This window comes from Chironomus tepperi, unplaced genomic scaffold (assembly GCF_022539635.2).
Source record: "Chironomus tepperi strain 1889 unplaced genomic scaffold, CSIRO-AGI_Ctep_v1 contig_454, whole genome shotgun sequence".
Lineage (NCBI taxonomy): Eukaryota > Metazoa > Arthropoda > Insecta > Diptera > Chironomidae > Chironomus > Chironomus tepperi.
In genome coordinates, this window is record NW_027226576.1 from 438,624 (window position 1) to 465,358 (window position 26,735).

Sequence of the window (26,735 nt, forward strand, 5' to 3'; positions counted from 1 at the left end):
TATAAAAATGCAATTTCTCAACGAGTCTTGTATAGCTCGATTGTATAACAATCAGAAATAAGGCAGAAAACGCCCTCGAACTGAAACAGAGAAATACATTCAGAACAAGTTTTATGAGCATTTCCTTTCCTTTCTATTGTTAAACTAAAAAAATTCTTTTTTCCTTGTATAATTTTTTTATTAATTCCGCTCTTTATACATTTTAACGATTTCCAGTGAAGAATGCGGTTTCATTCAAATTTATGATTGTTTCTCTTTTTTGAAATCAAGAATTGAAAAATTTATGGAGATTTTTTTCTATGAATAAAAAATCTAATTCACCCACTTGTTTCTTTTCTTTAATGCTTTTCATTTTTATGTTTGATATTTTTCATTTTATAAATAACGTTCGCAACTTAACTTTAATTATTTAGGAACAATTGCATGCATCTTTATTACAGTATTTATTGCTTTGAAATAATCAATCTCGTTATAAACATTTGATAATATTAGCCTTAAAATGGATTAATTATTACTTCACAGTGGATTTATAACTGATTTCCATTTATGATTTAAAAATTTTCTATTGAATGTTATTTTAATTTACAGCATCTTTTACATTTTGATTTAAATTTGTAGAAAATTAAGATTTATAAAAATAAATATATATATATATATATATGAAGCGTCGTTGACCTTAAAGAGACACGTATCACTGTCGCATATATAACTGTTTGTTAAATTATATTGTTATTAAATAAACTAATTCAATTCATATTAAACTTTATAAAGTCTTATACTTCCATTTAAACTCACTTTGATATTTTAAACAAAGATTGAAACGTTTATCATTTATCATACTGATCATGATGCTTGTTGAGATTTTTTTATTATTTTTATGTTACATTTATGCATATAGTTGAGGAGATTTTGTGATGAAATTAAATTGAGTGATGATTTTATGCTTCACATCTGCTAAATTGAACCCTATTAAGATAAATTAAATAAAAGACAATTTGTTTGACCTGTAAAAAATGCTTAAAAAATAAGAAAAATGCTTTTTGATTGACCTTTCAACAATGAAGAAGGTTCTATTCATTAAATATACATGAACTCTACGAATTCGCAAATAAATAATTTTTAAGATTGCTAGAAAATGTTTACATTGACTACAAAGTTTCAAATTAAAATATTCATGATTCGAATTTTTCCCATAATTATGTGAAATAACTTTATAAATGAACAACATGAATAAGATCAGAGGGAACATAAATTCCTCTTCAATTGATTTACTGAATAAGATTATTTTATACTTGTGCCATGAGTATATACGAGGGAAATGTCCTAAATAATCCTAAAATAAGATTGACAACAATAACAGTAGCTAATGAACTTCATAGTTCAATCAAAATATTATGAAGTATCCTGCTGATCCCTTTACGTAATTTTGAATCTCCTTCAACAGCCCGCTGTTTTAATGACGTTCATATTGTATTTAGTAATTCATCTTTATGTTAAAATGAGAGGGTATTCATCACATGTGCATTAAATATCAAATAAAAGTCGTAATGACACAACGTTGACAAGTTTAATGCACTTGAATGAACCTGTAAAATAATATAAAATTTCAATGCAATTATTTTGCAACAAATAAAAAAAATATACTTATTTTTCTTCTTTTTATTTCGAATCTTATTCATCATCTTAACAGTACTTTTTACACTTTGTTACTCATTTATAATTTTTTGTATTCATTCTCTTTTTTTTTATAAAAAATTTGGGATTTTTCTATGTTTATTTATTTATTTATTTATTTTTATAATGTTTAAATGCTCAAATGGAGTTATTTATTCTAAATTCAACAGGATTTTTTTCACTTTCAGTTCAAATTCGTTGACCACAAATTCAAATAAAGATAGAATGAAATATTTACTGATTGCAGTACGTTTTATAAGATATCATATGAAATACATAAAAAATTAGACAGTTTTTTTTATTACGTGGAGCATATATTATTTCGGTTACTCCAGAAAGAAATAATTTCAGTTAGACTTAAATGCCGATTTAAATAAACAGTTTATAAGTTTAGCTTTCTTGGTTGTTTATGTTTAGTCACTCTGAAGTTGTTGTTAAGACTGGTTTAGACTTTTACGAAAATTCAAATATTAAATATCACAACTTTATGCTTTCAGGAATCAATTTTATATAAGATGTAAAATAATTCAAAGCAATATTATTTAACTGAATCTTTTATTCGTAATAGGAGCGGCAGTAGATTGCAGAGCCCATCGGTTCATATTTCGGCCTTCACGGAAAGCACATTGAATGAGAAAAAAGAAAGAGAGAGAAGAAATTTTTATTATTTAAATAATTCTAATTAACAAAATTATAAGTATTAAAAAAATTATACAACAAATCTTTACATTTATTTAGAATGGCTTGTAATTTTTTTTTAAAAAATATGAAATCATTTCTACTATTCGTTTGTTTGGTTAAATGCTTAACTTAATTCAATGTCTCGTTTGAATATTTAGTATGTATTTTTTATTATTATTGTTTAGTGCACTTTATTCTTCTCTCCCTTTTTTAATCTCATTGGTCTGTTGATCTGTAATTTAATCGTTTTCTGCTTTAAACAAAAAAAAATATACGAATTTATTAAAAGTAGCTTTCATTAAATTTCTTGCAGTCACATTTTATTGCACGATAAGAAACACGGAGAATGTTTTTTTTTTATAAAGAAAAAGAGAAATAATTGAACATTGCAGAAGAAAAATGACGCGACAACTTGAATTGTTGACGACGATTGAATAGGCTAGGGACAGACACAAGATCAATGAAAAAGAGTTGAAATTCCTGTGACAATTCAACAAAAATTTTCGTTGCATTTTAAAGTTATTTCTCTTTATATGCCGACAAGAATTCCGAAAAAAATCTTTTTCTTTTGCTTTTAATGTGGGTTTTTGCACTTGTTATCTGTTTTTTTTGTCGAGGACAGTGACATTACAACTAATTGTAGTGTTTAGAAAATGATTGAAGGTGAAACAAAATATATGAAGTAAAAAACACCTGCCGTGTCAAAAAAAAAAAAAAACAAAATCAATAAAGTATTTAAATTTAAAAAAATATATATAGTGACAACCTTCTTCTTTTCAATACCAGAGATCTTTATTATTTACTCGTATTAAAAATCCCAATTTTTTCTTACGGTATAATACTAAGAAATACAAAATTGTAAAATTTATTTTCTTTATTTTCCCTTTTTAGTTCATATTATGAAAAATTTTATTCGCTAGGTATATGTACAATATTTATTAAATTATAATTTATTTGAATAGGAAAATTAAGATAATAGAATCTAGGCAATTCAAAAGAACAAAAAGGGATTCTTATACTTATGTAATATAAATCTTATGTTATCCAATAACATTTTTTTATGTTTTGTAACTATCAAAAAAAATTAATAATATTAAAAGAACATTTATTTACAAAATAGACAAGCTATTCATTAAATATATTAAAATGATATCAAATTTTTCATAGTATTTTCCTCTACAATTATATTTACTTCATTCTTCATAAATTCATTTCGTATTGTTTTATCTAATTTATTTTAAAGTTTCACTAATTTTTTTTTTTTAATTCTATTCGGGACTTTTATTTTTAAAGTTTGGAAAAAAATGTCATTTCTTTCATCTTTAGGTAATGAATGAAACTCGTCAAATTACAATTTAGAATTGAATACACCAAAAAAAGATCTTTAAACTGCTGGCCATACTCTGTAAATATTGAACGAAAAAAACGAATGTTAGAAATTTATTTCAAACCTTTTTTTTCTTTCTTTTCATTGTATAATTTTTAGATGATTTCAATCTAACACTATTAATCATAATATGCGTCAAATTTTATATTCAAAAAAATTTTAGTTTGAACATAAAATCGATGTAAGCAAAATATTCATAAGCAAAATAAAAATATATAAAAAAAATAAGTAACAAAGAAAACTTACGTTAATAATGATGGATTTGTTTCCGGTTGATACCAATATTGTGGCATATAGCCACTCATTTGTGGAGCATGTGTTGGTTGCGGAGGGACGTGTGTTTGAGGTGCCATTTGAGGTTTATGATCAATTTGCGGCACAGGACCTGTTACCATTCCAGGTCCTCCATTATTCGGCCCATTTGACCAATGCGAAGGTGGTGGCTTCTGTTCCCAAGGTGCTGTTTGTTGAGCAGATGGAGGACTTAAACCTATTTAATTTAAAAGAAGAAGAAAAAAAAACTTTCATTTTCACCATAGACCATTGAGAGATATTTTCATTGAATAGAGCAGAATGCACAATCAGCTGTTCAATTTACTTTAATTACAGAAATATCGATTTTACTATCGAAGTAAATGCTTCTAATCGTTATACTCGTTCTCAATTCATTGCACTATCTAGTGTAAGCTATCGCAATGAAAGTACAAAAATAGTAATTATAGAAAATAAAAAGTTTGCCTCTTCTAATTGCTATACACTAAAAGGAATTCAACAAAAAAGCAAAAGTTTATTTTTTTTTATTGTTGTTTTTCCTCCTAAAAAACCTATTTCAAAGTGTAATCATGCAATTTCCACTAGCATTTTTTTAAGGGTACGAAAAGCAAACAGAAATGCAATCGCGGTTTTGTCAAAAAAAAAACAAGTTTAATTAAACGGCTCTGACTGTGGCTGATACGCATACACTTTTCATTGTGTTAAAGTTTCTAAATAATTCACACCAAGATGGCGCAACTTGTTCGTTTTCATTTTCTTTATCTAAATAAAAAAAAATAAATAAAATATAGTATTTACCTGGCGAAAGTTCTGAAACTGGAGTACTTGAGGGTGTTGGACTATGTCCTGGAGGTAGAAAATGTGAAGGTGATCCACTATTTGAGCCTCCACCTATATAAAAAGAATATTTTAATCCTTATTTTCATAACAAAAAAAATATTAATACTACATACCTCCATGAAGATTCTGATGTGAAGGACTATGGCTTCCTTGGTTTCCACTAAGAGGCATTCCACCAACACCTGGTGCTTGAGCAGCTTTCATCATTTTTTTATACTTTGATCGGCGATTTTGAAACCAAATTTTTACCTTTAAAATAAAGCATTTCAAAATTTTAATTTTATTCAAAAAAAAAAAATAGACAGATGGATATAAGTAAATTAATAAATCATGAGTGATGTTTTTTGCAAAGTCAATATTTTCATTACTCATTATAAATGCATAACCGCCTGCAAGCAATTTTTTTTCTAGTCGTGAAGTTGAGATAAATATTACAAGGTCTATCGTTTGTGTTCACAGAATCACTATTTGTGCAAAAGAAAAACTTTAAAATAAACATATGACCTTTAACATCTGATCTAATACAAAGGTTCTGCCTTACATTACATTTTAGAGTCATTATCAAATAATTAATAACGATATTAGAAGTTATTTAAACATAGTTACTTCAAGATTCGAGATCAGCAAATGATACAATAATTTTAATCATTGGAAAATATCAGACAAACAAAATATGATGCTATAACATGCCAAAAGACAGCTTTTAGTCTTTTAGTAATCGTTTAATTGTGGATACTTTAAAAAAGGGACTTTAAATTTATCCATCCATTAAACATAGAGAACATTTTATTACAAAACGATTAATTATCAACACATTAAAAATATTGTATTGCAAGTTATTGCAAAACAACTTATCATATTCAACATGTGCACATACACATTGGCATTGCAAAACAATAAACAACACATAAAATAGTTTTTTTTCTTCTCAAATTCATTAATACAGGTTTTTAGTTCTCATATCTGTTTTTATCGATTATATGTAAGGGAGAAATACCTTCGCCTTTAACAGACAACTAATTCCTTTTGTGGTGCATCACATTGCGGATAAGGAATCTATTAAAAAGCAATAAATATTTATAAAGATGCCACTGTAGCTGATTGAAATAACATGAAGTAAGCAACTAGAATGTTTTGTATAAAGAATATCCGTTTGGTGATAACGCCATGTGATCTTATTTAAATTATTTTTCAAAATAGATGAGCACCAATACATTTTTCGCAGAAATATCCGATGATTGTGTGTCATTATTATTAAGTAATATCAGTTTGCATACTATTCACATTATAACGGTCTCTTCCTTTCTGTTTAATATTTACTGTAATTTTACTATGTCTTACGATAAGATGTACAACTTACAAGAATCTACATATATTACAAAGACCATTTAAATAATTAACGTATAAAAGAAATGAATTAATTTTACAAGAAAGAAATCATGTTACGGCTCATTGCTTTTCCACTACTTCCCTCTTCAATTTACCCACTGACCTTTTACAATTTACTTGCCTTGAACTCTTTGATCCCTCTGAACTAAATTGCACTCAATTCTTTAGTTATTGTGTTTGGCATCTGGTCAAATGATTGCCAATCAATTTATAATAAACTCCCACATAAGTGAATTTTTTCGGAAACTGAAATATTAAATTAATTAAGAATAGCGTTTTCTTTCTTCTTTAGTATTGATACAAGCAAATAATATATAAACAAAATCATTTGACAATGCCCTTTCAAATACGTTTATAAAAATTAATTCTATTGATAATTTATAATAGTTTTCGCTTCACAACTCTTGCGTAACCAAAATATAAAAGAGCAGAAGCGATTCATATGATAAAGATAGATAGATTTCATTAAAAAATACAGCTCTGGAAATTGAATACACACATATTGAATAATGCATTTTCTCATCGCCTGCATTAATTTTTTTTTTCATTTCTTTCTTCTGTATTCTTTATAAAATCAAATGCCTTAGAAGTTATTTTTCCATAGAAAAATGCTTAACAAAATAAAATTGACTTTTGATGATTTCAATGAAAATGCCATTTTTTCTTTGAATGATTTTCATGATCGAATAATTGAATTATCGTCATCATCAGCATTGTTCTACTTCAAACTCTACTAGTTTGTATATACACCTTTAAAATATTCGAGAATCCTACTTTTCGATACTTTAAATGACGTCATTAATTTTTCGTGCTTCAAAATATACTGTTCAATTCTGTTGACTCATTTTGATGTTTGCTTTGAGGTATGTATGTATGTATTGATGAACAATTTTGTTGTTTTGATGATTAGTGACGATTGATTGATGTAAAGCTCAAATCAAGTGATTCATAAGATATTGATTTAGTTAAGTGGGACTGATGCTTCAATATTTTTTCTCTGCATTAACAATATATGTGTCAAGCATAAAAATGCTGCATAAATTTATTCTGCAAATACTTCATACAATATTAATTTGTTTTATGCATTATATCAGAGAAGTGTGCATGTATATTTATATTATGAGAAGATTTATTAGTTGTGATATCTACAAAACCTGCATAAAACTTCATTTCTATATATCAGTCTCTTAAAATCTTATTGCAACCTTGTAATAATAGCGGCGTACATACAGCAATACTCGAAAATATTTGTAAATGAAAACGAACATATAAGAAAGGAAAAGTATGCCGGTAATATCCAGAAGCCAAAGACGAGAATTTATTCTTTTTTCTTGCTGCTTTCCAAAGAAAAACGGAACGCAAATACACAAAGGCATGCCATGCGTTGCACCCAAAATAAAAATAAAATATGCTTATTCCTATGAATAAGAAAAAAAGGAGAAGCAAAATGAAATATTCATTAATTTATTATTGCCTTACTTTATTCACAGCAAAATAAATAATAATAACCGATAAGAAATTCAAAAGGGGTTATGAGAAGTTAAGCACTTTGCTATAATTTTTTAATAGATGTTTTCACATAATTTTACGTCTTTTCAACCTAAAAGCAGTTTTTATAAGAGAAAAATATTTTTGTTAGGATTTTTAATAGCCTCAACAAGTTCATATTTCTTTCCAATGTTATTTTTAAGTTATATTTCGTTGATATGATTCATTCAGTCAACTCGTCAACTTCATTTACAGCATATTATGATGCATTTTGTTATCATTAAATTCCACTGCGCTATTGGAAGTAAGAAATATTAATTTACACTGAGATTTAATTTATGCGATAGCATTAAACGTAGCATGTATTGCGTTGAAATGCAAGTCGATTTATGTATGAAGTTATCTTGAACATTTAAGTTATGCATGGATACATGTTATGTATGTTTCCTCAAAAAATCTTAAATAAAGAAATATGAAACTTGTTCAATCTTAAATTTCACACCATTCATTATCAAATCTGAATATTTTAAAAATTTACTTATAAATTTAATTTTTGCACTATTACAATAGTGATTAAAAAACTCTCCAGCTATTTATATCCTTTTAATCATTACACTGCGATAAAATCATGTTCGTAAAGATTAAATATTGTTCTCAACATCGATTGTTTAACAACTTTATTGCACATTCATTTGTAATCGTTTGACATGCTTCTACTTGTAAGGAAAAAGAATTTTCTTTATGCATTACTTGAATCTTGTAATTGATCTTTCTTCACTATTTTTCTTTTTGTGAAAATAGACATTAAATAAATAATATAAAATCTTAAACTAGAAAATAAGGAACTTTTCTTGCATGCTTTATTTTCCCATGAAAAATTTGCAATTATTTATCTTTAAATCAAAAACGTAAATGCAGAAATACAGAAGAAAAATTTCTTAGTGCGCTGAAAAAGTTGAAAATGAATCGTGTACGTTAAATTTTCTATCTTTCTTTTTACAAACATATTTTCGTTTGAAGTGAACCGCACATTTGACAAAAAATCACAGAAACATGTTCAATATTTTTCATACAAAGCATTAATTTTCACCCCAAAATATCGCTAAACAGTACATTTTGTCCATTGTGGCTAAAATTTCACATTCATAGCTCTAATTTAGAATCTTTCATTTTAGAATAAAAATCATTCGATATTTTTATTTGAGAATTAATTATTCAATCTCATTAAATTGTATGAAAAAAATCACTTTTTCAAAATAATAGTGCGCTACAATCCTATGATTACATGAAACTGTCTTATTCTCTCAATAATTTCTTCTTCTTCACCTGTATTTATAGAATTCCGCAAGACACAGCAACAGCAATAAACGATAAAATACAAAAGCATACTGTATAGCATACTTTGCTGTCCGATTGTTGTCGGGTCTGATTGTAAAAGAGCAATATTATGATATAAACTTTCAATATCTGGTTTTGTTGCTTCTGTTCACTTTTTTTGTACAATTTGAATTAAATGTGCTTTATTTTATGCCGAAGTATGTCCTATTGGAATTTCGTTGTGCTCCTTTTATCTCTCTTGTTTACTATACCATTTTTATTGGATTGAGTGCGAGAATGTCTTATTTTTCGGTAAAAAAAATAAGAATAAAATTGTGATGGAGCATTTATGAACTTCAACCATATACATGCCTTAACATCATGAAAAAAAAATATTTTTTTGTCCAGGAAATGGATAAAAATGGACAGGAAAGAAAAGATGTAAAAGGTCAGAAAAAAAGCTTTGAATTGATTTATTATTAAGAATGTAATCGTGTGATTGCTTTGAAATATACTTTTCAACAGCCTTAACTGAGAAATTTTTCAATTTCTTTAACTGTGAATGAGTAAAAATGCATCAAACATGATGAAAAACGTTGATGAGCAAACCCAGTGCAAAGGTTCAACTCTATTAAAAACGCATCCATCATATTCACATTTATCTTGTTTGCAATTCTCTCTCACAATCACATTGAGGAAAGGAATCAAAAAGCATATGATGCAGTACATCAATCCTTCTTATAACAACTCATCATTTTTTTATACAAAGCAAAAAGACAAATAATTTTAAATATTTAATATCAGTCATTCACTCAGTTTATGTCAAAGTGTTGTTCTTAATTTCATATGATTCGATGACAACAGCAGACAGTCAACATAAATAATTAACTTAAAAAAATACAATAGGATGAAACATATCAAAAACGGAATCATTGGAAATTTATGAGTTTTCTCATAATAATATTTTTATGGTCATAAAATACATCAAACAAAACGCTTTTTTGCTGAGAAAATAAATTAAGTTATGAGACTCAATGATCAAATTTATCATCACTCAAAATCTCACTGTTTTTTTATTTATTTAAGAAACAAATAAAAGAAATTTGTCAACTTTTTGTCTTTTTCAAGTTTCGAGATGGCAATACATGTTTTTACAAACAGTTAAAGTCAATATCGAAAAGATCTGAATCAAAAAAGGAAAAGAAAAAGGAGAGAATTGGACGAAATAAACAACAATAGTCCCGCTAATTTTTTCAAAGAAGGAATGAAACAATTGAATGATTTCTTTGTTTAGTGACTTTGATGTACAAGTTTTTTTTCTTCTTTTATTAAATGAGAAAACAAGCGATTTAATGATTGTAAAAACTGCATTTTGCATATTCCTTTTTTAAAAAAATGTCTATTAATAGGTTACGATAATATTTCATGTGATTTTTATTTTTCAAGGCATACAGAAAAGGAAACTTATTCAAATCATCAAAGTGTGACAAAATAAATTTTCTCATATTTGTATAAACAGAACGGAACCACTAAGTTGATATTTTCAAAAGTGTTACCTATCCAATGATGAGTCAACATGAAAAAAAAAAAAAATTCTCAAAAACTCAATAGCATTCCACTTGACAGAATTCACAAATTCACTCAAGTGTTGTTGATAAAAAACGTAAATAAAAAAATATGACAAATTATAGTTCCGCAATGATGTTTTTCCTACTTAAATTTTTAATTTTTTAAGCTCACACTCTGAATACGTTTTGCTTTCTAGTTATTCTAAAATCAAAAAACGAGAATTTTTCATTTTATTTTATCATGTAATTAGAATCTTTTGTTGACATTAAATTATTTTTCAGTTGTTCACATTGAAAAATTGACTCTGAATTTTTATAAAAAGAAAACGCGTCCACATTTGAGTGATTTTTGTTTGTTTTTTCTAAAGTATTTCAATAGGCAAAGTTTTTTGTTTTTTTTTTTCATTCACTTTACAGTCTGTGATTTTTCAACTTGACTTAACATGTCATAAAATAAAGTTGTTTGGAGCGAAGTATTATTAAAGAAAAATTTAGCGACAGTACAAATGACTTATCTTGTCACTCCGCAATATGAAAAAAATGGTATGCGTTTCTGGATGTTTTAGAAACGCTTATAAACAGACTAAGTATGGTACAAACAGAAGTAAAATTATCCCGATTAAACTTTTAGATTTTCAAAATATCTGTGTCCTCAATTTGGTTATTTTTAATAAGCCATTCAAGCAACTAGTAAAAAAATGTTTCTCATTTTCAAAATAAATATAAAACATTCATTACTATTGCGGCTTATTAATGTGGGAAGATTAGCAGATTCTTTTAAAATTTTGAATTTTCATTTCAATTGGGAATATTATTTCAAAAAACTCCTATAATATCGAACAAAAAGGGTTAGAAAATTTCCATTAAAAATTCATAACGAGAAAAACAGTTTTTAAAAAAGATGTTGAATTTAGTAAGATATACCAACAACTACATGAACATCTTTGTTAAAAAAAAAATAGTCCACTTCTTGATTTTTAAAATTACATGTTTAGATTATTAAATTTTTCAGATGGTTATCAATAGGTACATTCTCAAATGAATCATTAATTGGACAATTAAAATTGTTGCTTCATTATTTTTGTAAGAGTCCACCAAAACGATAGAGTGTTTTTAAACTTAACCGATATGAAAATGCGCAAAATCATAAAACTAAAAAGCAAATATATATGTATAACCAGTATTTAATATAACAAACAAACAAAGATTGCCCGGTTCTGAAATACTTATATCCATATAGTTTTTAATAACAATGCAATCCATATCAGCCATCATCGCCCAATTTAAAGAGCAAGCAAACGAGGTTTAATATTAAAAGGCAGCTAAAAATTTGTGCCACATAAGGTGATAATAATATTTTAAATATCTCCTTAAAAACTGCTATTATATTTTATAAATATTATTATCAAGGGTAAGAGAATTTACTGCCGTTCCACGCATATCAGACAATTTGTTTTCGCTGGTGCCACAGTCAGTCAGCACATCGGCTTGTTTCGATGTTTGCTTGTAGCCCCAAAAAAAAAAATATGAGTAAAGAAATATTTCTTACAAGATCAAAAATTCAGGGGCGTATAATACTGCAACGTTGTACGCGAGAGAGATTTGCCTTCGATAAAAGCCTTTAATGGTATTTCATATCATTATTTGATACTACATTATGTTCTTTACTGATCAACAGTCCTTTTAAAGAAGAATTGAAATTTTATTGTTCACAGTGGCGTCACTCACGTTCTTATGACAATGACGTAGATATAAACAAATTCAAAATAACTTCAATTTACGTTAATGATATTTAACTAACTATTTCTCATCCTTATCCAAAAATTAGTCATTAACTACATCACTGCAGTGTTTATTAAATGACAGTTTGATGAAAATGTATAAGCGAACAATGGACAAGTATAAAGTAAGTGGCAAGTGACAGTCAGACGAATTTATTAATGCGATTTTTTCTTATTTTTGAAAAACATTTTATGGCAACGATACACAAAAATGTTCATCGTTCAAAGAGCCTAAAGGCGTGTATGGGATTGCTGATTTTGTTTTACAAGAATACCAAAAAGCGAGAATTCTTCAACATTTTTGTACATTTTGCATCAAAAAATTCACATTGAATTTTTAGACAAAAAGAAACTAAAGCGACTCCTCTGACAGTAAAATCAAAAATATTTTTTTCCCGTCTTATATTGAATACAGATTTCTAATGATTTAAAAAAAAAAGAGAGAGAAAATGCAGCTACGGAATTGTTAAAAATTGGAATACTTTTAGGATATTTTTGGCAAATTTTTGCAAACTTATTAGATATTACCCGCAGTTTAAAAAAAAAAGTAAAAACCTCATATGAAATTCTTATTATATACTTCAGTTTTTCTAAAAAAAATATATATTAATTTAAATCCTATACGGTAAAGACATTTTTGATAGACAATTTTATTTTTTGGAAGCAAAAAGCTGAATATCTATATTAAACGTATGTGAAATAAATGCAATTTTTGGCAAGAACGAAAAGTCACAAATTGAATCAAACTATGTTCATCTGCCGCTTAAACATATTTTATTCTTTCCTTTAAAAACACGTCTTCTTTATTGCGCAAAGAATATAATACAAGTCCAGACTTTTTTATACTTCTGGGGACGGCAATCCAACCCAGAATATTCATGAGACTCATTTTTATTTTCTTTCGTTGTTTCAAAGAAAAATACGTTCAAACTAGACGTAAATCGTTAACATTCAGAAAATGCGGCATTGAATGAGTTAAAATTTACGAACGTGTTCCTTAGTAAAAGTAATTTTTCAATCTTCAGTATTCATAAGTTTTTATTTTTTTTTATCTTATGTTGATTATAGTAAGAAATAATAATTTTTAAACAGATAGAAATTCTTTTTCCGGAAATTTATTTTTACGTCAAGTAATGTTTCTATTTAAAATGTAAAATGCACGTTGCTTGAAATGACCTTCATCAAACAGTATGTCTATACAACAACAACAACAGCAACAACAATGCAATGAGAATGAAGTCATAAAGAAAAATTCTTCGCGCAATTAATAAATATGATTTGACATTTTCGAAAATATCTATAATTATTTTAACAATCTTCCTATATGATACACTTTTACTTTGCTAAAATTAATTTAGTGGTGTATTTGAACACTACTATGTGCATGAAATTTTATCATGATATTAGTCCAGCTTTCTATGTAATAGTTGGTATTTGATTATTCAAAAATTATTTGAAAATATTATTAAAAAATCCACTTTTTTAAAAGTTTTAATAAATTTAGCATTGCTTTATGTCAAAACATACAATTCAAAAGCACATCGTTTCTTGCGATAATTAATTAAGTATGATTTTTCTTCTTTTATTAACACAGTCATTCATAGCCGTTCTGTATAATATTTCGCAATAAATCTTTTGTATGTATATACCCACACGAAATTTTTAAGGATGTAACTCTTGTATTTTACATTGCAATGGGTGGACATAAACATTGTTTTTATGTCGCATACTTCCAAACATACAAACACTAATAAATCTAATAAAATAAATTTCCAAGAATTTAACCACAGACGCCACATTTTATTAATTTATTAGGACTTTAAAGTCTCTTTGATATATTTGTCGGTTTAAATTGCAATAAAAAGTAATAAAATAACAAGATTAAAGTTTTCGGATGCAATTTTGAAAAATAAAGCATTTTCAAAAAATCTTTGGTCTACAAGCAAAATTTTTTACTGAATATATTTTTGCTATCTTCTCAATCTTAGCTCATATGTAAGTATGCGTAAGTATGCGTTAACAAAAAAATTTGATGTCGTGTCAAGCTGTCATTAATTAATGAGTTTGAAAAAAAAATAAACTTTTGTATGAAGCTGCTTGAATTACAAAATATATTTCTTTTGTTCTCAGATGTATATGACTTTAGACAAGATATCAAGAATTTCTAAGTTTTTACACATCAAGTGAAAAATACTTCTTGTGCTTTCATTCAAATATTGAATAAAACAAAAGAACAGTGGCTTCTTCCTGCTGGCATTTTTATATCTTTGTATTTCTACAGCTTCTTTTCTGGTACGCCTTGCATTACTCTACAGCTTCTTACACCAACTATTTAGATAGAACATTGTTCATAATTATAATATCTCAACAGTAGCGCTTTTTCAGACTTGAAAAGAAAACCAATTTTGATTGCTCCCGCAGCAAAAAGAAATAACATCAGCAGGAGCAATATTAACAGGTAAAGACTACAGTGATCAGCATGAATTTTTTACTAAGCATTAAATGAATTGATTTTTTCACTTTATTATTAAAAAATCAACTCATCGTGATAAGCATTCATAAATTTGTAAGAAGAAAAAGAAAAACATATAGAACATAAAAGAAAACTTTGTACATAAACGATATTATCATATTTCTTATAAAATAAAATTATGAAATAATGGGATAACATGTGAGGACCCCATGAATGAATTCATGTATAAGAACAAAAAGTAGTTAAAAGCTAGTATAAAACTAAGACATGAGCATTGTATTGTCAATAAGCAAGAAAAAACGGCCATTGAATATTGATTGACTTGCTTCAAACAAGAAACAGCAGTGTAGCTTTGATCTTATATTGCTTCCTTTCCATTGTACTAGCTTTTTTATTGTATCTTTTTCATCTTTCGTAAGTTTACACCTGCACTATAGACAATTTTTTTTCTCAATAATTTGCTCTTAATTTAAATTATGCTTGAAAGTTTCTATGTAATTTACATTTTATTATTCTTTTATACTAATATATGAAGTATATGAAATCTAACTGTAATTAACTAAAATGAATGTTATTGGATTTATTCAAATTATTTCTCATTGCACTCAATATATTGCACTTTATCAAAGGACATACGGTTTTCATTACTTTTTTACCTTAAGCGGAAACTCATTGGAATTCCTTTCAAAATTCATTATTTTCGGCAATTATAATTAATGACTTTTTCAACACTTTATTTAATGTGCTTTCTTTATTAACGATGTAAGCAAGTAATGAAAAGAAGAAAAATGAATCACTTTGCTACGCAGGCTTCCTGGAAATTTCTTTTATAGAAAAAATTTCAATCTCATACTGATCGAATCATAAAGCTAAAAAATATAAAATTATAATTAAGCACATATAATGTTTCATTGTTCTTTTCCTTCAGTTTCGTGATAATTTTAAGATTTTCTGTCTTCTATTCAATTCTTTAATTGACAAAATAACATAAAGTCTTACTTCGCAATGGATTGATTGAATGACATTTTTATTTATATTACTTTTCTTATTATTTTTATTTTCAAGTTTAGCTTAAAATGCTAAAACGGCAACGACGAAATTCCTTTTTCGAATGCACAAAATGTTTATAAGAAAAAATATATTATTTTTTATCATGAGAATTTATCTTGATACAAATCGATAGTTTGCTTGCTTTCTTCTTTTACACGTGCTTTAGAAAAAATGCCTTTACTGTATGCGGAATATCTCAATTAGAATGTTGAACCAAAGTTGCTTTCTGATGTATTCGTATCCATATAAAGGCTTATTTTACATAAAAATGCAAAAAAGGAAATGATTCTATATTTGACTGAGATTCGCATTTTCGAAATTTACTTTGTGAAAAGATTTGAATTTGATTCAAATTGAATTTTCATATATGAAAAAGTTCATTGATATTACATTAGCTCAAGGAGTATTGAACCATTGATGATTGTTAAAAAAATCTCACTATGTCGAGGAAGAAAATAATCTTTTTTATAAAAATAAAAAAAAGAACAATCATGATATGTTCAAATTAAAAATTCCAAAAAAAAAAAAACAATTCAGACATTATTTCTTTTATAGATGAAATGAAGACGACGACAAAAACATTCTTGAAGGCAAATTCTTGGTTTTTTTTATTCGACAAAAATGTTATTCGGTATATATTTTTCTTGATTGCTATGCTTGAGAACACTAATAAATAATGACCCTCAAAAGGATTAAAACTATGAAGTGTCATATTTGAAATATTTTGATAAAAATCATATGACTGAATCATTATTTTTGAAACAGAACACATATCATTCCCTCAAAAAAAAAAAGTTTTTCTCTTGAAAATCTACAAATAATAATTTTTATGTGAGTAATAAATTTTATTGTTACAAGAAGCAACTTAAAAGGGGGGATTTATCGCAAAATATGTCAAAACCACCCTGAAAGTCTTAATTTTCATTCAATATCTTATAATCAAGAATCGCCTTTATTTTTCTGTAGTCTGTTTTTATTGTAGATCATATAATATCAGTGTGTAACATAACTCTCCCCTTTATGTCCATTAATTAGCGTTCTTGGTAATCGAAATTTTTCGCCAGCTAATTAAAACATATGGTAGTTTTTGTTTCTTCATTTTCGAAAATAATAAAAAGAAGAAAAACTTGACCAATTAACATTGGCCCAAAAAGAATTTCAGTTTTACTTGTTCTTTTTAATTTTGAACAAAAAATAAAATTATGGTAACAGGTGCTTCTTTTGTATTTCGTATTCAAACCTTCAATGAAATTTTATGTGAGACTTTTTTTTTTTCATTTCAGATTTACATTTCTTCATCTCTCTACGACATCATCACTTCATATTTATGTTCTGTTCATTAAATACAACCAGCATTTTACAACTACTATACAATACGAGCCTTTTTAATTGAGGTCATATTACTCAGACGAAAATGTAATAGTGCTCGGATTTATTTCACTAATTGGATATTTGAAGCATACCGCATGCCATTTTTCCTCAAATTCAATATTCTTTATTCTACAGAACTTGCAATTTTTCGAAAGGAATGCTATACTTTAAAGTCAACTATGAAATGTAATAAATACAGCAAACAGAAACATTTTCTAATGAAGTAATCAAATAAATAGTGTACATACGGAGATGTAGATATGAACACAACGATAATAAGTGACGAATTAGATGAGTAATTAATTAACACTATTATATGGATAAATTGTGCAAAAATTGTTAATAAAACATTAACACTACAAATGAGTATATCTTAACCAAATCGGAATTTTTAATATCATTTTACTTTTATGGATTTTTAAATATCATCATTATGACTTACAATTTATTACTATTTTTTTTTTTATTGCCGTTTCAGTAAGGTGGCATTAAATGAGTAACTTTTTTTCTACTTTACTTGCTTGCTTGCTTACTTACTTACTTATATGCTTACAATAAGGAAAGATTTATGTTGTTTTAATTGAAGTTGAACTTCATTTATTATTATCAAGTTATTATGATTCACTATATTTAAAAGAAGCTATGAAAATACATAAAAGATGGAAGTATAAGTAAAAGACAAAAATAAAAGTGTTTTTAAAAATTATATGGATTACTGCTCGTCAGTCTAGCAACATCATCATAATCTTATAAATTACAACGAGTAAAGAGGAAAAAAGAAGACAATGGAAGAAAGTTCAATTTTTTAGTCCAACTTATAGTTTATGTAGTCAGAAGATGGAAAAATTATTATGACCACCTGTTAGCCATGTTTTCAGGGCATAATTAAAATTACTTTCGTTCATTCTGTAGCACAGAAGTATTTATGAAAAATTTAAATAAGTTTAAAGCCAATTATTAATTTAGCTTTGAAAACTTAACACATGTACATGCTACACTATTATTTTAGTACTAGTTTTAAAATTTTAATTTAACTGTTTAATCAAAAAAAAAAATACAATAAAAAACTAGTTCGCATATATTGCAATATAACGCTTATTGATTACTTTTTTTTTCATTTTTTATTTGTAAATAAAGCAGGGAAAGAAGAGGAAATAAGTTACACTTTTATGCCATTATAATAAATGAAAAATCTATTTTTCTACTTTTTAATGTTTCAATGTTTCTTTCTTCACCACAGCAATAATTTGTTTTCTTATATGCATAAGCAATAAGAAAAAATCAAAGTCAATGGAATAAAGAATAAAAAAATTGATTAAACAAGTTAGTGAATGTATGCAGACCTGCACAGATATGAAAAAAATATGCGTTTGTATAGACAACACATCAACGGAATTACTTAGCATGCTTCACATACTTTCCATGCACAATTGTACTTTTACAGGACTGAATGAAGTAATTAATGAGTCTAATCGATTTAAAAACTGTTCATAATAAAACCAGAATCACTTTTGAAAAATTTAATATTTTTAATACTTAATTTAAAAATTATTTAATGTAAATATATATTTTAATAGTTTTTCTATAAATCAATGATTTTGAAAATAGTTGCACAAAATTTAAAAAACAATATATTAAATTTTTTTTTTAAATATTGATTTTGATTACTCAGTTAGTAAAAATCAATTTCAAAATTTTACCCTTTTAATTTTATTAGTTGATCTATTTTACGCTTATAGATACTTATTCAAAGTTTTATATTATTTTTTCTTGATATATGTTGAGTTGTTTCGCGTAAATTAATTTAAGTTTTTCAAATGCTTTATTTCACAAAGTAGTTAACTTATTTAAAATTCAAAAATGAAAACAATTTTCTTCTATTTCGCATGCATTGTGAAAAGAACTAAATGTACAGATGATTTGACCCTCAGACTTGTACACATGCACCTTATCATTCACACATGTCAATTTATATTAAGCAAATTGAAAAATTGGAAAATTATGTGTATTGTGTGTATTTTGATACTACACTCTCATGTATTAAGTTTATTCATTTATATGTCTTTCATTTATTTATTTTATTATTATTATTTCTTTTATTTTCATAAAAATAATCTTTTCGCACTTTATGAATACTTTTTTTACCAACATTAAAATATTTATTCAAGCTATAAAATAGAAATCAAACACATAAATGTGTGTTTTTGTATACATTTCAAATAATACATTTGAGCATAATAAATTGATAATTTTTTAATAAAAATCACTGATCAATTGCTCTAAAAAATGCATATTCAAAATTGTTTTCGATTGAATTTTGATTTGCAAAAAAGTTCATGAAATGAACACTGTTAGTAAAAACATTGAAATAAAAATTAAAATTTGACATTTTCAGGAAATTAGTTTGTGAAATAAATGAAATGAAAAAATGTAAGAAATTTGAAAACTTGAAATTTTAATAAGAGGAAACTCGTGGTGAAATGTCTGAAAGCAATTTTCCGGAAAATTTTAAATGCTAAATTCAAACATAACTCCCAAATTATTTGGTTTTAAAAATGAAATAATGAAACTTATGAAAATCTAAATCTTTCCATGTGGTTAGAAATTGGACTTTAAATCAACTAGAAACTAAATAGTTCAAGTATTTTTTCAACAGCATATTGAATTATTTTGACAAATCAGGTTTAATTGTCATTAATTTATGTTAACAATGGCATAATAAAGGCATAAATAGTCAAGGAATATTATATTAAAGGGAATGGAGAAATCTTTTTACATTTCAATCGTTAAATAAGTATTAAGAAGAGAATGAAACAATAAATATATATTGAATTTATAAATTTAAATTGAATTTAATAAGGATGCGCCCATTTGAGTATTTATAGCTTTTTCAAGTTGCTTATGTATATTAACAGATGATGATAAAAGATGAACAAGTTATTATATTTGTACATAAAATGTTCACATAAGAATCTGGAATCAGTAGGAAAATAAAATTACTGGGGAAGTAACAGATATATGTATGCTAACGAAGTTTCATTTAAAAGAAATTAGATGTGATTTAAATTTATGATTCTCATATTTTACTCTTATGTTCATGAAGAAATTGTGACATATTTATCAATCACCATTTATTCACATCCAGTTTTGTCAACTGCCTGTTTTTGCCAAATTTTTATAGCAAAATATCGATTCATGTTCAAAAATATCATAAACAACTCTTTCAAAAGCGTTATTAAAAACATATTGCAATAAATTGTGGTAAAATAAATAAAAATTCCTTTTTATGGTTAAAACTGAAGGAAATATGTAAAATAAACGAGGGTTGGAAAATTTGATTAACCCTCCCTCAAACAAGAACTAAACACCAACTATTACTCACATGAAAATAGAATATTCCTAATTTTTTTAAGAAAATAAAAAAAATATATAACACGCACGATAACACTCAACCCTCCTTTTGTATTAAATAGATTTTCTCATACTTAGCAGATTATGCTTTTGTTTGCTTGCGGCAAAGCCATTTGATTTGCTTACATTGGCTTATGGTGTCCATATTTTATTAAAATACTTCATGTATATATAAAAAATAAACATACCTGCGTTTGCGTTAAGCCTAAACTGGCGGCTAATTCCGCTCTCTCGGGTAGTGCTAAATATTGTGTACGTTGAAACCGCCGATTAAGTTGCTGAAGCTGAAGAGAACTGTAAATAGTTCGAGGTTTACGCATCTTTTTTCCTTTGCCATTTACTCGTAATCCTGTATCTTCAATTTTATCTGTAAAATATATGAATTAAAAAGGATATGTTACAATCTTAATTATTATGTTTCATATCAATCATAAAACTACTTTGTAAAATTTATTTTGTAGGCTACATCAAAGTGCAACAGTACTATTGACATTAATTCACAATTTGAGCATTACATATATTTTTTTACTGTCGATATCGTTATATGTTATTGCAGCATGGCTGACTGCGGTATATTTTATATTATAAGACTGGTAGGAAATTATATGTTACAGTCAGTTGAACGGTTTGTACATGTATGCTTTTTGCATGTGTTTGCTACTTGCTTACTTATTGCTACTGCCCCTTGTACACCCCGAGACTAATAAATAATTTGAAAACTGTAATAATTTATCATCGTTTTCTAGTTCTTCGTACATTCATGTTACATGTTTGGATCATTTCTTTTTAAAATTTAGAGAAGTTTGATTTAAAAAATTTAGATTGAAATAAATTTTAAAAAAATAATAAATAATTTTATCAAACTATTTGCATACTGATTTAAACGCCACATGTACATGTGTCAATTAAGTAGCAATAGCATTAATAACATTCACATGTATACATGTTTTATTGAAATTGACATTATCTGTGAAAACCTAATGAGTTCTGATCAAAATGCTGGTGGTCATATTTCATAAGCTACTTTGGATTGAATGAATATATTTAAAAATGGAAATAAGGTGAAAATAAGTGAAAGATAGAATGGGAAAATGACGATTAAGTGAATAAATATATCGAAAATTACAATCAGCTTTACATTTACTTTATTCTATTCTCCGATAAAGATATATATGTACACATGCGTTTCGTATACATAGGGAAATATTTCTTCTATCGTTAGCATAGTTTAATAATTAATAAGTTTGGTCAAAAGTCAATAAAGAGCACTGATACAAAGTAATGAATAATGTAAATGCTGTTAAAAAAGTTTATATCAAATTGCCTGTTTCTTTATGATTGATTTTTAATTATTATTCTGAAAATTTTGAGCTTTTTATTTGTAAATTTCTCATTCTTTTTTGTGTACTTTTGACACATTTATTAACACCTTATTATTTCAAATTAATGAAGTTTAATCGATTTTATTTACCTTCATAAATATTACGTAAAACTGATTTTAAGCCAATTAAATCAATTTAAAATTCTAAATATTTGTCGGTTTTACATTTTTAAGAGACTAAAGCAATCAGAAAATCAATTTAATTTTCGGAAACCAAAATGCCATTTTACTGACATGATATCATTTCTGGTTCTGATAAAATAAAAAAAAAGGAAAAAGTTTAAAGACCTCTCAAAATAACCATTTTCCCATATTTTTCTGTGGTGTAGAAAATGTATAAAGCTGATTTTTGAATGCTCACTGTATATTGATAACGAAAAACCTGTCAATGTTTCTCAAGTTTCTGTTTTCGAATAAAATTCACTTGTTTTGAACTTTTTGTTTCTTTATATTTTTTTTACTAACAATAGTGATATTTTCCCAAATACTTGCATTTATCCAATATTTTTTTTGCATTTCACCAATTTTTTGACAACATTTTTTAAGGCTTTTTTAGCTTTATGTACGAACATATATTTTTGGCAATTTTTTTTTCATTGAATTTATTTTTATTGCTATGTTCAGCCCCAGAAATGATTTGTGAATAATAATTGCACAAAAAATAAAATTTTTGTTCTGTTTTGGTAGCATTTCAAACTGATAGTTTGGAGAACGCGCCGTAAAAAATATTAAATATATGGCTTAATATTTCATACATGTGCATAAAATATGACAATTATTTAAACTTTTTTATGCTGATTTTTTTATCATATGCACGGAAGTTTTCAGGTGCAATTTATTTATTTTATATGCATTCAATTCAACGTCAAAATTTTCCACAACGTCCACATAGACGTTCACTTTTATTAATAATTAGGCTAGTACATATTCACTATGCATTTTTATTCAAACCCGAATAGGGATATTAAGTTCCCAATAGATTTTGGAATCTTCAAAGATCGTTGTAAATAAGTTTAAGCTGTCTATTGTTTGTGGTTACATTTAGTTTTATGCATATTATTAATAAATGCATCAATACAACTGGAAAAAATTTATTCTCGAATGTATTTAGCAGTTTTGTTCTCTAGTTTGAAGTAAGACATCATGTATAATTACACCAACATTGAACTTTAATCAATAATATTGTTGATGCAATGAAAACTAATTATCAATTAAGTTTGTTCTGTGTTGCTATTATTATTGTTGCTAGTTTATTACTTGTTTTCCTCTCATTCAAACTTCGCGACTTATGAAATCGATCGAATTTCAATGACTGACTCATTATGTCATCGTCAAATTGTTCGCCATTTGATTTATGACTCACTTCTTTTTGATACACTATAACAGTTATTATTATTTTTATTGCTACTAGAAAATGTTATGACTACCATTAACATCATTAATCATCAATCAACGTTTGCTTACCATCCTTTGGTGGACTGGAACATGGAGGAGCATATCCGCTTAAATGATAACTTGAATATGAGTTTTGCATTGTAGGAAATGGATATCCAAGTGCACTACGAGGGCTAGGAAATCCGGAATCTTGGCCTCCTTGAGGACCAAAATGTTGTCCATATCCACTTCTAATAGCACCATAACTGTAAAAATAACAATTATTAATTGTGAGAATAAATATGATACTAAAAAAGGAAATAAAGATCGAATAACACATGCTGAATTTTACGTAACTAGATATATCTATTATTTAAAAAAATCAAAGAAAAAACGTTTCACTCTATCCGTCGGTTAAAAAATTTGAAGATTACAAATTTTTTTATAAATTCAAAGATATTTAAAAAACTGCATTAAAAATATTATTTATTTTGCAGGTCTGGTAATATGCTACTGAGAAGCATCATCATTAGAAAACTATCATAATAACAAATAATTTAATTTAAAATTTTTTTATATTGTTAATTAATGTTTGTAAATTAAATTTTTGATGTTAATGTAATTAATTGCCCAGACGAATCATATACTATTCAATTTACCATAATCTAATAATTTGTCTAACTAATAGGCATCTATCTCTCTCCTTCTTTGACTATCGCTCGACTGTGAAAACCATTTAAGTCGTTTAATTATCAACCGTGTATATTTTATGTGTGATGATTACATTTTAATTAGTCAGTCAGTTAGTCAGTCAGTCTGGTAAGAGATTTCGATAGTGCGATTAATAGTCGCAATTGTTGTTCTACTACTGTCAATTTCCCTTTCTAATTTTTTTTGTATGTATAAAAATTTATGTTATTTATTTTATGATAAATTATTCCACATATCATTCACAAAAAAGTAAGTTATGCGCTGTTTACATCATTAGAAATTTTAATTATTATGCAGCTCATATGAAAAATCTTTAAACGAGTTGTGATAATTAATTCTTATTTATTGCTTGACGCTACTTGCACATTTTCAAGATCAAGTTTTGCGCGCGCGGATTTTTCAATTTCATATTACGCAAGTACTTTTCATATACAATGAATTTTTCTTCTTATATGTATCAATGTAATGTATTTAATATCATCGAATTTTTTATTAACCCTCAAAGCTCAAAATGCACAATTAGAAAGCAATTTTATTCATTCGAATAAATTGCACATTATTTTATATTTTAAGAAAAGAATTAATCTTTGGCGACGTTAACATATTTCCTTGGCGACGTTCCATTAACTTGATTTGCATTTTGATAGCTCAGTATTTGTAACATGAATATTTGCAATTAATTATTTTTAAAACATTGTATTATTTTTTTATTATTATTTTCATTCTTCTTTTAATTTAATTTCTTCTCTGTGATAAATTTTTCTCATTTATACATACAAATTAGATTTTAAAATAAGATAAAATTTGTCAAGAAAAACTTTAGATTTACCCATGTTGTTGAAGCTCTACGAATGCTGATTTACCGGGTGCATTACCAGTAGCACCTCCATCAATATATTTCGGTGTGTGTGGTGCATCTGGTGCGTCCATTCCGGATTGAGGAGTGCTGGGAGGCCCCTCATAGGGGCTCCCTATGTCAGTGAAATTTAACGTGTTGGCGCCTAATGAGGCCACTTTTTCGAAACGAATATTGACGGATTTTCAACACCAAAAATTACAAACTGTTTTTATGTATCTTTGTTTATTAAAAATTTACCAAGTTTTATCACTTTTTAATACTTTTAATTTGTATTCTTTGAAGATTAAAGGAACTTTAACTTATAATCACTGAAACAACCGCACGAGATATCCCACTGTGCTTATAGAACCGTCATCAAATAAATCGACAGCGGCAAATTTATTCAACTTATTCTTTTTATTATTTCCTTTCGTTTTATTTATATTGTGATTTGGTGGCTTATTTCTATATTTTCTCCTTTTGTTTGATGCTTAATCATTTGTAAAATGATGACTTTTTCATTGATTTTTTGCTTCTTAATAAATTTAATTAAATACGTTTAGTGGTTTTACGGTTTCTTTATTTACTTTTTGTCTTATTCCATCATATTAATTAGATTATAAAGTTTTTAAAATCCAATTCGTTTTCAGCACTGAAAATATTTTGTTTTATATTAGAATATTAATTATTTTGTTGCTATCAATATTATGACAAAATAATCAAATAGTCGTCAATACTTGATTTTTTTTTTCATTCATATTCATTTCAGTTCACCACTGTGTATTATTTTTTATCATTATAATTAACACTTTTTGATTGTTATCATTGTGACTCTATTTCTTGCATTTAATAATTTTCAAGTGCACGAATTTGATGGTCTATTGTGTAATATTAATAATCACATGCAATAATGATAGTAATTTATTTTTCTCTTCTATTGTACATGTGATACACTATTCAACAAATATCACAAATTTGCAACTTAAAATATCTTTTTTTTCTTATATTCACACTAATTTTTTTTTTGAAGAGCTTTGACACAAACTCTGATAATACTATTATTACAAAAGATTATTATAGAATGTCGTTATTGTTATCCCGAAAATATACACATAATTAAAAACGATTATAACTTCTCTCTTCTTCAAAAATAAAATATATTATAATCAGAAAACCGCTGCTGTAGGACTTTTTCGTTACCGAACGATTATTATATGACTCGTAACAATTTATTATTTTATTTTTAAGAAAGAATAAAATGAAAATTTCTTTCCAACTCTCAAATTATTCTCGATATGCACAACAAATCAACGTTGCGCGACCAAACAAGAGTGAAGTGCGTCAAAGACTAGTTGAACTATAGTTGAAAATTGCTAGTTGCCGCTTTTTCATTGTTTGAACAGCGTGTGAAGCAATACAAGAAACAAGATATGTAAACACATACATTCAAAAAAACTAGTTTAACATAATGCTGATTGGTTAAAATTTGTATTCGGTTGGGTGGAGCATCAATGCATACATAAGCATTTTCGTCGGTTTCAATACATATATAGCAAGATAATGCATGTATTTTTCCAGTGGCGTGACTCACAAAACTCTTTTGGATATTTCGTACTGAAAAGTGTATGTGCAAATATAAATGAATGAATATTTACTAAGTCCTTTATGATAAATTAAAATGCATGTTAATGCAATTTTTAATATTAAAAATAACATGAAACATTCACG

General features: G+C 26.6%; 1 protein-coding gene across 2 annotated transcripts; it reads right to left on the reverse strand.

Annotated features, from left to right (window-relative positions):
* Positions 1–1,706: 1,706 nt before the first annotated feature.
* Dll (homeotic protein distal-less) lies at positions 1,707–26,341 on the reverse strand. Of its 2 annotated transcripts, none has more exons than XM_070651293.1 (7): positions 24,999–26,341; positions 23,549–23,724; positions 20,892–21,070; positions 4,969–5,104; positions 4,814–4,906; positions 3,989–4,232; positions 1,707–2,284 (listed from the first exon to the last, which is right to left on the reverse strand). In XM_070651293.1, exons 1-7 carry the CDS (start codon positions 25,097–25,099, stop codon positions 2,230–2,232), a joined length of 984 nt encoding a protein of 327 aa, XP_070507394.1. In that variant the 5' UTR covers positions 25,100–26,341; the 3' UTR covers positions 1,707–2,229. The 2 variants fall into 2 exon arrangements, with proteins under 2 accessions (XP_070507394.1, XP_070507395.1); XM_070651294.1 differs by lacking the exon at positions 1,707–2,284 and adding an exon at positions 3,502–3,758.
* Between the last annotated feature and the right edge of the window lie 394 nt (positions 26,342–26,735).